Below are 12,969 nucleotides of genomic sequence, written 5' to 3'. Positions count from 1 at the left end.
AATGACGAGACACCGAGAAGTTAAGCGACTCGTCCAAGGTCACAGAGCAGGCAAGTGGAGGAGTCGGGATTAGAATCCAGGTTTCCTGACTCTCTCTGTGCTCTTTCCACTACGAGAGGGCCGGGCCAGGAGCTGAGGACGTCATGGGGGTCTGATGGCCGGAGAATCGAATTCTCTGAAAGAGAATGCTAGAGGCTAGAAAACCCTGAACCCAAGCTGGAGGGGACAGAGTGGTCCACGGGTAGTGATTCATCATAACCGTTTTAAATGCTTCTAGTAAAATGAGTAATATCTACTATGGATGTGCCAGTTCCACAGACTCTTGTCTACGTACACTAAAAATGAGCTCTTCTTAAGGAAAAAATATAGTCTCATTAAATGTCTGAAAGAGTCCAATTCCCAAAGGAACAGGAATATGCATGCTAGACAGAGAAGAGAGTTGAACTACAATTGTAAATATAATCGGAGGCTTTCTTTACTGAGAGTACTCCACGCTTACTGAAATTATATCTGAAGCGAAGTCTCCAGAGGACGTGGCAATTTTATCTAAGGCATTACACAAGACACGCGTATACAAGTTATAAAAGAATGGGTTGTGAAAACTGTCTTGGTGATAGCCCTTAACCGCAGGATTACTAATTCTGATTATTGTGAAGAATTTGATAAGTTTGTTAAATGGTTACATCTCAAAGGTTTCTTATAGTTAATAAGAATATTTCTACTAAAACCTTGGGTAACACTGACATCTAGTGGATTTCGCCTTTTCAAAAAAGTATCCGAGCTCCGATAACGTGGTTTGCCCAGATTTATCTTTTTCTTCAAAAGAACTACGACTATTCAGTACACACTTTTAAGCTGAAATGCCAACGCACAAAAGTCTTAACTGTGGTCGTTTAAGGGGAACATGGGATACATGGGGAAGGGATGGGGAGAAGGGGACGGTAGTGGGGAGCTTTTAGGAATTCTCGGTGCGTAGAAGCAGCATGAAACTGTGTCGTCGTTTAACATTAAACATCACCCTAATCTAGGGGACCCACCGGCTGACAAGGATTGGGAAGGGGAAGGGAGAAATGAAGACTCAGGGTGCCTGCGGGAACTGCAAAAGAGAGCTTGGAGCTGCAGAAGCAAAACGTCTGAGAGTGTTACGGGCGGGCGAGCCCTGCCGTATCAGTTTCTTTCTCATCTTCCTGCCAAAACGGGCAGAGAGCCGCGCATGGGGAAACCGGTATCCTGTCCTGGGTTCCCGTGGCCGACCCCTCCCCCACCTGCTCCTGCTCCGTCTTCCAAACTATCGCAGGACGGATGCTGATATCTTATAAATTCCTGACCCAAAAGCAGGAGTTTCTGATAACCAACACCCTTCAATTAATCCATCGATCATATTTATTGAGCACTTACTGTGGGCAGAGCACGGAACTAAGAGCTTGGGAGAGCACTACATAATATTGTCGTTTGAAGCGTTCCCTGCCCACATAAGCTTAGTGACAGAGTGGATTTCAACACTGTTCTGGCTGGTGCCCAGGAATTATACCCTCTCTAAATTTATTTCACTAAGAAGACTCAGTTTTCCCTCTCAGAGAAACAGCATATATTCAAATGAAACAATCCAATTGCTTTCCATTTTAAAAAGTAACACAGTGGAATTAAGATTAACAAATACTGGGTTCCGGCACAGCCTAGTGGATAGAGCACGGGCCTAAGATTCAGAAGGACCCGGGTTCCAAGCCTACCCCTACAACTTGTCTGCTCTGTGACTTTGGGCGAATCACTTAACTGCTCCGTGCCTCAGCTACCTCATCTGGAAAATGGGGATTAAGGCTATGAGATCCAGATGGGACAGGGACTGTGTCCAAACTGATTATCTTGCACCCACTCCAGTGAGTAACACGGTACCTAGCACAGAGCAGGCGCTTAGCAAATACCTGAAACAAACAAATAGTGGGTACGTGGCTTTTGTCATCTGGCTTTTGGCTCCCAGTGGCTCCCAGGGGAAGGGGTCATTCTCCCTCACGGGAAGCCTGTGGAGGGTGTCCACCTGTTTTTGGCAGCCTTTCTTCCCTCCACAGGGAGAGCAACAGGGCTTGGAGACTATTACAGCAGACATCTTTACAGAATGGAAAAGCTTTTTAATGCTCTTGAAGGGCGAAGAACAGGGCTTTAAACATTTCCTCTACACAGCACCCAACAAAATGGAGCAGAAACTTGGCTAATTAAATACCATTTTATGAAAACAGGAAAAACACACACCTTTTTAGGAACGGCTCTGATTTCCAGGCACCAGGTAAGGATGAACTGGAGGGAACACCTTTCAGGTATATATTGAGGTACAGATGCTCCTGTTTGGGGGTGAAGACAAGAGAGTCCGATGAGTACAAGGCAGCTTGATACAAGAATGACTTTTCGATAATCTCCCCCGATTCACAATTTTTATAAAATGGCGGTATTTCCCCCGTAGAGAGAGAAATGTTACTAGGAAGAACGGTCTCCATTCTGACCCAGAAATGGGGAAAGGCAAACAGAATACAACCGATCGATTTTCGAAAGCCAAAATCGGTCCCTCCGTCTGTAATGGAGTTCAAAGTTTTAAAAATTCAAATGCTGTTGGAATCTGCGCACAAGTCACTGTCCAATTATAAATGTCATCTATATGTGGGAAATCCGTTAACTGGCCACTGCTACTGGACAGTCAGGTTAAATGGTACAAGCTCTCAGAAATCGTATCATTTCCTACATTCCTTATAATGGCTTGTAGTTTTCGGTTCCTTTCTCTCCAAGCCACCACACCAGTTTTTGGCCTAACCGAGTCATTCCTAATCGGCAAAACACAGAGCTGTACCTTTCTTTTTAGTGCCGTCTTTAATCTCCAGGAAAACACAGGATTCTCTCTTCTCCAAAAGGTGTAGGCTCCGAAGTAGGTCTTGAACCTCATCATCTCTATTAGGGCAAATTACATTAAAGGAATCCCCAGGTTGGTAAGAAAATGATGTTTTCTAAGTAAAAACAAGGCCAAGAAAGAGTGGTTTAGGAAGAAGGCTACGTACGACTCATCCTCGTATCTCTGGCCGCTCCTTCTCAGTCTCTTTATGCCACGTCCTGCCTCGGCCTGACACTCACCCTCCCCTTTACTCTACCCACCTTCGGAGTCCTATTGAACTCTCATCTCTTCCAAGAGGACTTTCCTGACTAACCCCTGTCCCTTCTGCGTCGCTCTGGTCTTGGAGCTGTACCTTTAAGCATTTGATATTCACCCCGCCCTCACCCTCATTAATGTATTTTAACGTCCGTCTCCCCGTCTGGACCGTAAGCTCCTTGTCGGCAGGGAACGCACCTGCCAGCTCTACCGTATTGCACTCTCCGAAGGGTTCGGTGATTCTCTGCACACTAGAAGCGCTTAGTAAATACCGATTATTGAATGGACCACCTTCATTACTGATCTGATAATAATAATGTTGGTATTTGTTAAGCGCTTACTATGTGCCGAGCACTGTTCTAAGCGCTGGGATAGACAGAGGGGAATCAGCTTGTCCCACGTGGGGCTCACAGTCTTAATCCCCATTTTACAGATGAGGGAACTGAGGCACAGAGAAGTTAAGTGACTTGCCCACAGTCACACAGCTGACAAGTGGCAGAGCTGGGATTCGAACTCATGAGCCCTGACTCCAAAGCCCATGCTCTTTCCACTGAGCCACGCTGCTTCTCTAACTAGGTCGAGCGGCGTTATTGAGCTCCGTGCGGGTTTGGGGGCTCCCCGGAGAAATCGTCCCAGGGATTCGGGCAAGAATAGGTCCGGGACCATCACCGAGCCAAGCTGGACGTCTCTGGATATGCATACGCCCCAGGGAAACCAACCCCCTTCCTACCCTCCCCGGAGGATCTTTCCAATGTGGGAAAATGCTAGTTCCAGCCAGACCCCCAACTCTTCAAGAGGGGCAGGTGCAGCACGTCCAGGGACTCCGGACTTTGGGGCATTTCTGGGCTCTTCAAAGCCAACCTGGTGGCCTGGGATAAGGGCTGGACAGGCCGTACTTTCAGGAGACAGGGAGGAAGGGTCAGTGAAAGGAGTCGTAAGGTGATGACGTAATGACCCTTCCATCACTTAGACCGTCAGAAACCAGAGCCTAAGAATTTCCTATTTTCTAACTGGATGGTTGCAACAGTCTTTCCCCATTCTGCTAAAAGACTCTACCAAATGACAGGCTGCTGGCAAGCCCAAACACAAAATAAAGAACTTTTTATTTTCAGATTTCCAGAAATGTGAATGTTTTTCTTTTAAAGTGATTAAAATACATAAGTGAGTGTACGTGATGATCGAGAAAAAGTGATTTTGTAAATTACCAGCAATAAAAACACATCTAGTTTTTTTTGCATTGGTATCAATTTTTTTCCTTTCATCTTGCGTGCAAATAACTGTCTAAAATCTAATATCACATGTCAGGTAATCAACCACAACTGTCTGATGTTCCTGAAAATCGAACTAAACGTGGCAAAGTCTCCATTTCCAAAAATAAAAAGAATCTGAGGCGTCATGCGGTTCCGCCACATCAAATGGCAATCGATCAATCAATGTTTTTTACTAAGTGCTTACTGTGTGCACCACACTGTACTGAGTGCTCGGGAGTGGACAGTGCAGCAGAGTTGGTAGACATATCTCCTGCCGATAAGGAGCTTACAGTCTCAAGGGGGAAAGAGACATTAAAGGGTACCGATCTAAATCCATAAGTGACGCAGAAGGGAGAGGAAAAAGGAGCAAGGAGGCCTTAGTCAGAAAAGGCTACTTGGAGGAGATACGCCCTCTCTGACCTAACAAAGAATGGTGAGTGCTGATCTACGCTGGGAATTCGCTTCTACAGATTTCTGAGTCGTGCATCCTCTGGGACAACTTCAAGTGAGTCGGCGTCATGAAGACATAAAGTCGTCATGGTGCCGATCCAACTGAGCACCCTCTTCCAATTAGACAGATCGACTGGAGTCTGACCAACGGTATCATTTGAGTCGATACAATCAGACTTATTCGTCTAATATTTACTTTTTGATGATTTGCTGCAATCCCCTCTACCCTTATGGAATCCCTTCTTTGTATACAAAGAAACGAGTTCCGACAGAGATGGTCCAGCCAGTATTCTCCCTTCTCTCTCTCTCTCTCACCCTCTCCCCATAAATACAATGGAACAGTCCCCCACAAATATCACCTATTTTGAGGTAGGTGGCTGCCAATAATTTAGTTCCCAATTCCACTATTCAGAAAACCATCGTGGCCAACTTACAGAAATGTCCAGCTCCAGAAACAAAGTTGTTTTCACAGCATCCTCTCTAGTGAGTGGAATTGCCTTTGAAACCGGAACCTGAAAAATCATATCCACTGAAGGCTCACAGGGTACATGGGCCTCCTAGGAAAAGAGAAATTTCAGTTGATGAACCAGGACTCACATTCTGACCAATGACTAACTGTGGCACTTGTGAAGCACTTACTATGTGCCAAGCACTGTGTAAATGCTTAAATACAACACAGCCAGGTCAGACAGGGACCCTGCCCCATACGGGCCTCGGTCTAAACGGGAGAATTTTATCCCCATTTAAACAGATGAAAAAACTGAGGCGCAGAGAAGTTACCTGACTTGCCCGGAATTAAACAGCGGGAAAGTGGAAGATCCGGATTAGAAGCCGGGTCCTCTGACTCCCAAGCCTGTGCTCTTTCCACTAGGTCACACTGCTTTCTTCCAGTATTTCAGAAGGTTAATGCATGAGTTTACACACTCTTTGAGGCAGAAATGGAATAAACTAAAACACAGTGATGATCTGTGAGTTTAAAATAACTCCGCTCCATATAATTCCTTAAAGTTGGATCGACACACTTGAAACTATTGCCGAATTTAGGCAGATAATTTACAGAGTGAATTCAAAAATATCTTGAATCGTTATCTAGTCAGAGCAACATCAACCTTCATGAAAACCTCTACGGGGTAGATAAGTGCATGTTATTGTAGTTGAAAAACTGAGGCTGCAAAGCCAAGTAACTTTTCAGAAGTAACCTATTTAATTTGCTTGGTCTGATTTTTCAATTGTACAACCGGGAAGACGTAAGATCTGGATTCTGGACCGGTCTAATCGCTATTAATCACAAAATCGGCTACAAATGTAACCAGCCGCCACGATAGGTAAAAATGCAAAGACTGCAAAATGGGAATTCAAGAGAAAGATCTAAGGTGAGTCCTGTGGAACTGAAATCTTGGGGTCTGAACAGGCCCGGCCAAGTTCCTGGAGTGGAGTCTTATCCCTCCCTGTCCACGGCCCTGACTGGGCCCCAACCGGTCGACTCGTAAGAGGGCAGGAGCGGGACTCCTAGGGGCTTGTAGACCCAGAGAGCACGGGCTGGCCTGAAGCTGGGCCGGCCGGGCCCGATGCCCAGGAGTCGTACCGGCATTAACAGCAGAACAACGCTTTTCTTCCCCATGAAAAGTGGCAGACACAGCCACTACCGTCTGCCTTCACAGGAGAAACAATGGCTCTGAAACAAACCAGGAATCGAGATGGCAGCAAAAACTCCACTACAACGTTTCTACTTGGGGACAAACATATCTACACACACACACATATTTGGCAGGAGTGAGATTTCCGAATTGGAGTCTCAGTTTTGCCTTAACTACCTGTATTTGGGGAATTACTTAATTAGCCAGTTTCCCTATTAGTAAAAGAGGAATAAAATTATTTTCTAATCCTCTGCTCCCCAGATGTGAGAAATGCTTGGAGGGTGTCACTACGTAAACCGGAGGTCATATTGCTATTTATCAGATATTATCAGATTATTCTTTTCCGCACGATGACCCAAGCAGGATGTTTATTCATCTCCACAAATGTGAAAACCTTTTTACTATAGAATTCGTTCACGGGAATTTTTGTTTTACGGTCTTACTCTCAAAACAATTCAAGATTACAGAGGTGGGTAAAGGTGTTTAAAGTCCCAGCCCACCGACTAACAAAGCTTTCACTGTCTTTTGCATCGCTACTTACCTCACCAATAGGATCCTGAAACTGTACATTTAAATACTCGGGTGGGAGAGCAGGAATGTTAAGAGCAGCCCGCGAAAGGGGCGGGACGGATCGAATCAGTGAAGATTCCAAATTTTCGATGAGTGTTCCCGAATGAACGTTAACTGTGTCTTGTGTTGAAGTTGGGGAACGTTTTACCCCCGAATCATCCAGTCTCAAAAGCTCAATCTGTGGATCGACGCATAGCGCGTCCCGTTTCCCTTGATCTGTTCTTGAGGACACATCACCAGACGCTGTCCTGACGACTCCGCTCATGTCTTCTTTCCGTAACGTAAACTGCTCTTGCAGGGCAGTCCAAAGCCCGTCAATCCACGGTTCTACTACAAGTTCCAACCTGAAAGAATTAGAGAACAGAGAAAGAGAAACATGGTACCTAAAAATCTCGATGAATAATACGAGTTCTTGCGTTACAAATGCGGTGGCTTTAGAGAACGGACTTTAAAAACCGGTTTCTGCGTAGCAAGGCAAATAGTGAAGAATATGGCAGCGCTTAATCCATCAATCAATCGGTAGTATTTATTGAGGGCTTACTGTATGCAGAGCACTAGAATAAGTGATTGGGAGAGCAATATGAACGAGTTGGTAGATACGTTCTCTGCCCACAAAGAGTTTACCGGAAAGATTCATGAAAATACACTGGCTCCAAAATATACGTGCCAGGTTGTAAGAAAACCCAAATCTCTAGCCTATTGGATAGAGGACGGATCGGGGAGTCACAGGATCTGGGTTCTAATCCCAAATCTGACACTTGACTGCTATGTGACTTTGACCAAGAACCTTGACTTATCTGTGCCTCGGTTTCCCCACTGGTAAAATGAGGATAAAATACTTGTTCTTCTGCCACCTTAGACTGTGAGTTCCATGTGGGACGGGGCATGTTCAAATGGATTATCTTGTACCTACTCCAGCACACTGTACGGAGCCTAGCAAAAAGTAGGTGCTTAAATACGATTGAAAAAAAAACCACGCTCGTACCAAACCCCCCCAATTATCTTATATCTGCCCCAGTGCTTAGTACAGTGCTTGCCACAACACTAAGCATTTACCAAATAACACAATTGCTATTATTATTACACTTGAACCGAAAGCTTCCAGTTCTCACCCAACACAATCGTCTGCGTGTCCAGTGTTATAAAAATGCCTGGCACCAAGTTCTTGAAGTCGTTTATCAATCACTTTGCCACCATTACAAAAGTAGGTGTATTCGGAATCTCCCAAACCTGAAAAGTCACAGTGAGCCGTTAATGGATATGACACTGGAAGATTTTTTAAAGATCCACGTCAAAGGGGAGAGCTCCAGGAAAAGGGGACGGTGTTTGGCCAGCAGCCCTAAGTCCAAATGAATTGAGATTTCACGTGATTTTAATGTTCTCTATTTCCTAACCCCAGAGGCCAGCCTCCATGTTATGGCAGAGAAGTGATCAGTCCCCAGTTATAAATCGGTCACAGTGTATAACTATAGGAATCCAAAGTTTCATTACCCAGCAATCCATACCGCAGATGAGCAAAATAGTCAGCTGTCAGGGTCTTGTCCTGGATTCTCTTCACGAACTTTACTGCTGTGTCAGGAGGGTCTCCGTTGCCCGTGGTAGACACGACAATGACGACCGGATCGGTTTCCGTTTTTAGGTTATACTGCCAACACGAAAATGCAACCCGTTCACGACAGATATCGACTTGACATTTACGGTGGCCGAGACGGAGCTCTGCGCGAACTTGATTTTTTTCAGGCTCATCGCATTTGAAGGCCTCAGACTTTGTCCAAATTGGACTCCGGCTTGCCTGAAACCTGAATTTGTGTAAACTTAACCGTGCAGCAAGACCAACTTCTTGAAATGACAGTTCCTTCGAAAGCTGTCACGTACCCCTAGCCGCTGTACCACCTGACTCTTTGGTGCTGCTCTAAAACCTTCTCTTTCGGCTGCTGCATTTCCCCCAGGAGGTGCTAGGGCACAGTTCATTTGGAAAACAAGCCAATTCAGCTACTAGAATAGGTGAGAATGATCGATTCTGGAGAGTTTCGGGGGACGGCCAAACCAGACCTAAACTCAGTAGCCCGACACGCCCTTGGGGTGAATATTAAATGTTGCACTTTTATATCCCGGCTCTGACATGTCTGCTGTGTGACCTTGGGCAAGGTAACTTATCTGTTCCTCACCTGCAAAATGGGGATTGAGTTAGGAGCCCCATGTGGAACAGGGACTATGTCCAACCTGATTACCTTTATCCAACGCTTAGAACAGTGCTTGGCACACAGAAGGCACCTAAGAGATTCCATAGGTATTATTATTAGTTCTCCCAGTAGCACAACAGACAGTAAACAAAGTTGGGCACAACGCAGCACCCTAGAGAGTTGCTGCCGATATTGCAGAATATCTTGGGATGATATTCTACGCCTTGCGTTTGCTACATTTTAAATTTCCCTGCTCTGGGACCTATGACCATCTGTATACTCGGGACATATAATAAACGCTCTTTGGCCAAGCTTCTCTGCCAACGAAATCACTTTCCGACGCTGCACCTTATTGTTCAACTTCATTAAAAAACATGGTACTTTGACACGAAAAGCTTATGGCCTACTCAAGCATGCATTTCTGTGTATGTAGGAGAAGCAGTGTGGCTCAGTGGAAAGAGCCCGGGCTTGGGAGTCAGAGGTCATGGGTTCAAATTCCGGCTCTGCCACATGTCAGCTGTGTGACTGTGGGCAAGTCACTTCACTTCTCTGTGCCTCAGTTACCTCATCTGGAAAATGAGGATTAAGACCCGAGCCTCACGTGGGACAACCTGATGACCCTGTACCTACCCCAGCGCTTAGAACAGTGCTCTGCACATAGTAAGCGATTAACAAATACCAACATTGTTATTATTATTTCAGAAGGTGATGGAAAACTTACAAGCGAGTTGACTAAAAACGTCTGAAGAAGAAATGCCAATCACTCACTCAAGAAAATGTCAAAATTTCAGGGCACTCAATATAGGGACTCGAGGAAGGTCTGCTGCTTATTTCCCAGGCCAAGAGCTACACAACTGAGGAGAAAGCACTACGAATGCCAATAAACGTCTAACGCTATAAAACGGCCAACAGGTCATCTCTCTCACCTTGTCGGACTCGCTCAAACAATGAAGGTCTGCAGAAAAGCCACGTGTCTCCGCTTGCTCACTTATTTCCTCTGCTATCGCTTTGGCCTGCCCTTGCTGGGTCGCATACAGCAGCAGAAATCTTGTCATTTCACAGCATGGACCAGCTAGGCTGCAGAAAGGAGAGAAGGAGTGAGTTGGACTCACTCTAAAAGTAAGACTTGTGACCCGGCGGGAGAAACCTGACAGTGAAACAGTCGGATAGGGGAGCGGCATTAACGGAAGGAAGAAAATGAACATAACTGTCTTCCTCCAAATAACGACTGCTGGTGACAGCCGGGTAGGAAAGGGCCAGACGTGTGTATGAGTCGAGGAGAAGGCAGGGTGGAGGCCGAGGGCAAGGCGGGGGAGCAAGGAAGGCCTATATTCTCCCCCTTCACCCTACCTCTCTACACAAACCCATCCCAACCTCTGCTTTCCCATAGCATCCAGTGGAAATCAGGGAGGTGGGGAGTGGTTAAGCCCGGAGGAGCCATTTCCTTCCCACTCACAGCAGCAGCAATAAGTAGTAAGTTATTTAAGCACGTTCTGCGTACACAGCGGTGTACCAAGTGATGGGAGAGAACACACAGGTGGGAATCCGACCGTCTCTGTCCCTCGGGGGGGCTCGGGCCTGGTGAATACATAGGGGTGTTGGCCAACCCACGGACGAAAGCCGACACTTCTTTTCGTAACTTCAGCTGGAGGCCGCCCTTTCCAATCAGCTCTCGGTTCTAAAGCTGTTTCTATTTGTAGACCTAAATTTGCTATCCAGCCACAAGTATATCGTGGCTCAGTGGAAAGAGCCCGGGCTTCGGAGTCAGAGGTCATGGGTTCGACTCCCGGCTCTGCCACTTGTCAGCTGTGTGACTGTGGCCGAGTCACTTCGCTTCTCTGTGCCTCAGTTACCTCATCTGTAAAATGGGGATTAACTGGGAGCCTCTCGTGGGACAACCTGATTACCCTGTATCTACCCCAGCGCTTAGAACAGTGCTCTGCACAGAGTAAGCGCTTAACAAATACCAACATTATTATTAAGTATATGGGCTAAGTGAACTTGTTGAAAGAACGTGGACCCGAGAGTCAGAGGACCTGGGTCCTAAACCCAGCCCCGCCGCTAATTGGCTGGGTGACCTTGGGCAAGTCACCCAGCTTCTTTGTGCCTCGGTTCCCTCATCTGTAAAAATGGGGATAAAGCCGGTGAGCCCCGGTGGGACAGGGACTGTGTCCAATTTGACCGGCTTGTATCTACCCCAGCGCTCAGTACAGTGCCTGACACAGAGTAGGTGTTTCACAAATATCATAGACAAAGAGAGATGGGGACAACTGAAAAGCTGAGGAGCAAGAGGACTTCCTCCCGTTGCTGTGTATTCCTCGTGGCAAGAACCCGGGCTTGGGAGTCAGAGGTCATGGATTTGAATCCCGGCTCTGCCGCCTGCCAGCTGTGTGACTTTGAGAGTCACTTAACTTCTCTGTGCCTAAGTTACCTCATTTGTAAAATGGGGATGAAAGCAGCGTGGCTCATTGGAAAGAGCACAGGCTTTGGAGTCAGGGCTCATGAGTTCGAATCCCAGCTCTGCCACTTGTCAGCTGTGTGACTGTGGGCAAGTCACTTAACTTCTCTGTGCCTCAGTTCCCTCATCTGTAAAATGGGGATTAAGACTGTGAGCCCCACGTAGGACAACCTGATTCCCCTGTGTCTACCCCAGCGCTTAGAACAGTGCTCGGCACATAGTAAGCGCTTAACAAATACCAACATTATTATTATTATTATTAAGTGGGACAACCTGATTACCTTCTATCTACCCCAGCGCTTAGAACAGTGCTTGGCCCATAGTAAGCGCTTAACAAATGCCCACATTATTACTGGCTTTTAAGGGGATAATCTATGGTAATTACTGAGTGCGGAGCACTGTACTAACCACTTAGGAGAGTACGATACAAGAGTAGGTAAAGATGTTCCCCGCCCACAGGGGGCTTTCAGACTAGAAAGCGAAGCTGACATTAAAATAAATTACAGATGGATAAGTGCATATGTGCTGTGGCGTTGGGGGAGGCCCGAATATTAACTTAGGTCAGCCTATGATTTGGAATCACCCCTTCTCCAAACCCTTGGCATTTCTGGGTCCCGGGAACGCGCGACGTTCTCCCTTTTGTCTGTTTTGCACAGGAGAATGAGGGGGTATTACAGCATAGACACTGAGGTGTCAGAGAAGACCTCCACATATGCCATCATCAATAGTATCTGAGTGCTTATTATGTGCAGAGCACTCTCCTAAGCACTTGGGAGTTCAATACAACAGAGTCGGTAGACAAGCTCGCCGCCCACAACGACCTTACAGTCTAGGAGACAAAGGTATTAATAATTTATAATATATAACGTACAGATATGTACATAAACGCTGAGGGGTTAATATGAAATGCCGATCCAGACACACGCAGATTTGTTCTTATGGGTTTAGAGAGTCTCAGAGTAACGAATCAGATATATATCTCAACCGAGAACGTTAGGCCGGACCCACTCTGATCCTATCTAAGGCTCTGTCTGCTACTTAATAATAACTTTGGTGTCTGTCGAGCACTTATTACGTACTAAGCACCTACGATGGCCAGGATTGGGAGAGAAGTTAAGTGACTTGCCCAAAGTTACAAAGCAGTCAAGTGGTGGAGCTGGGATTAGAATCCAGATATCCTGACTCCCAATTAGTTCCAGGTTCTTTCCAAGGGTCCAAGTTGTTCGCACCTACAGCTTTCATATATAAATGCATTGCTCAAATTTCTGGAACTTATTGCTATGTTCTCCTT

General features: G+C 46.1%; 1 protein-coding gene across 4 annotated transcripts in view; it reads right to left on the bottom strand.

The window, feature by feature from the left end:
• MTRR (5-methyltetrahydrofolate-homocysteine methyltransferase reductase) overlaps nucleotides 1–12,969 on the bottom strand; it is a 33,248-nt gene that overhangs the window by 13,371 nt on the left and 6,908 nt on the right. For all 4 annotated transcript variants that reach the window (XM_039910647.1, XM_007659717.3, XM_007659716.3 and 1 more), the window contains 7 exons: nucleotides 10,147–10,297; nucleotides 8,529–8,682; nucleotides 8,150–8,267; nucleotides 7,009–7,381; nucleotides 5,265–5,387; nucleotides 2,837–2,990; nucleotides 2,248–2,336 (listed from right to left, as the gene is read on the bottom strand). In XM_039910647.1, coding sequence (XP_039766581.1) covers nucleotides 2,248–2,336; nucleotides 2,837–2,990; nucleotides 5,265–5,387; nucleotides 7,009–7,381; nucleotides 8,150–8,267; nucleotides 8,529–8,682; nucleotides 10,147–10,297 — 1,162 coding nt within the window. The remainder of the gene's footprint in view (nucleotides 1–2,247; nucleotides 2,337–2,836; nucleotides 2,991–5,264; nucleotides 5,388–7,008; nucleotides 7,382–8,149; nucleotides 8,268–8,528; nucleotides 8,683–10,146; nucleotides 10,298–12,969) is intronic.

Source organism: Ornithorhynchus anatinus, chromosome X3 (genome assembly GCF_004115215.2).
Source record: "Ornithorhynchus anatinus isolate Pmale09 chromosome X3, mOrnAna1.pri.v4, whole genome shotgun sequence".
Lineage (NCBI taxonomy): Eukaryota > Metazoa > Chordata > Mammalia > Monotremata > Ornithorhynchidae > Ornithorhynchus > Ornithorhynchus anatinus.
Note: the sequence above shows the minus strand (reverse complement) of the source record. Positions and strands in the feature narration are given on the sequence as shown.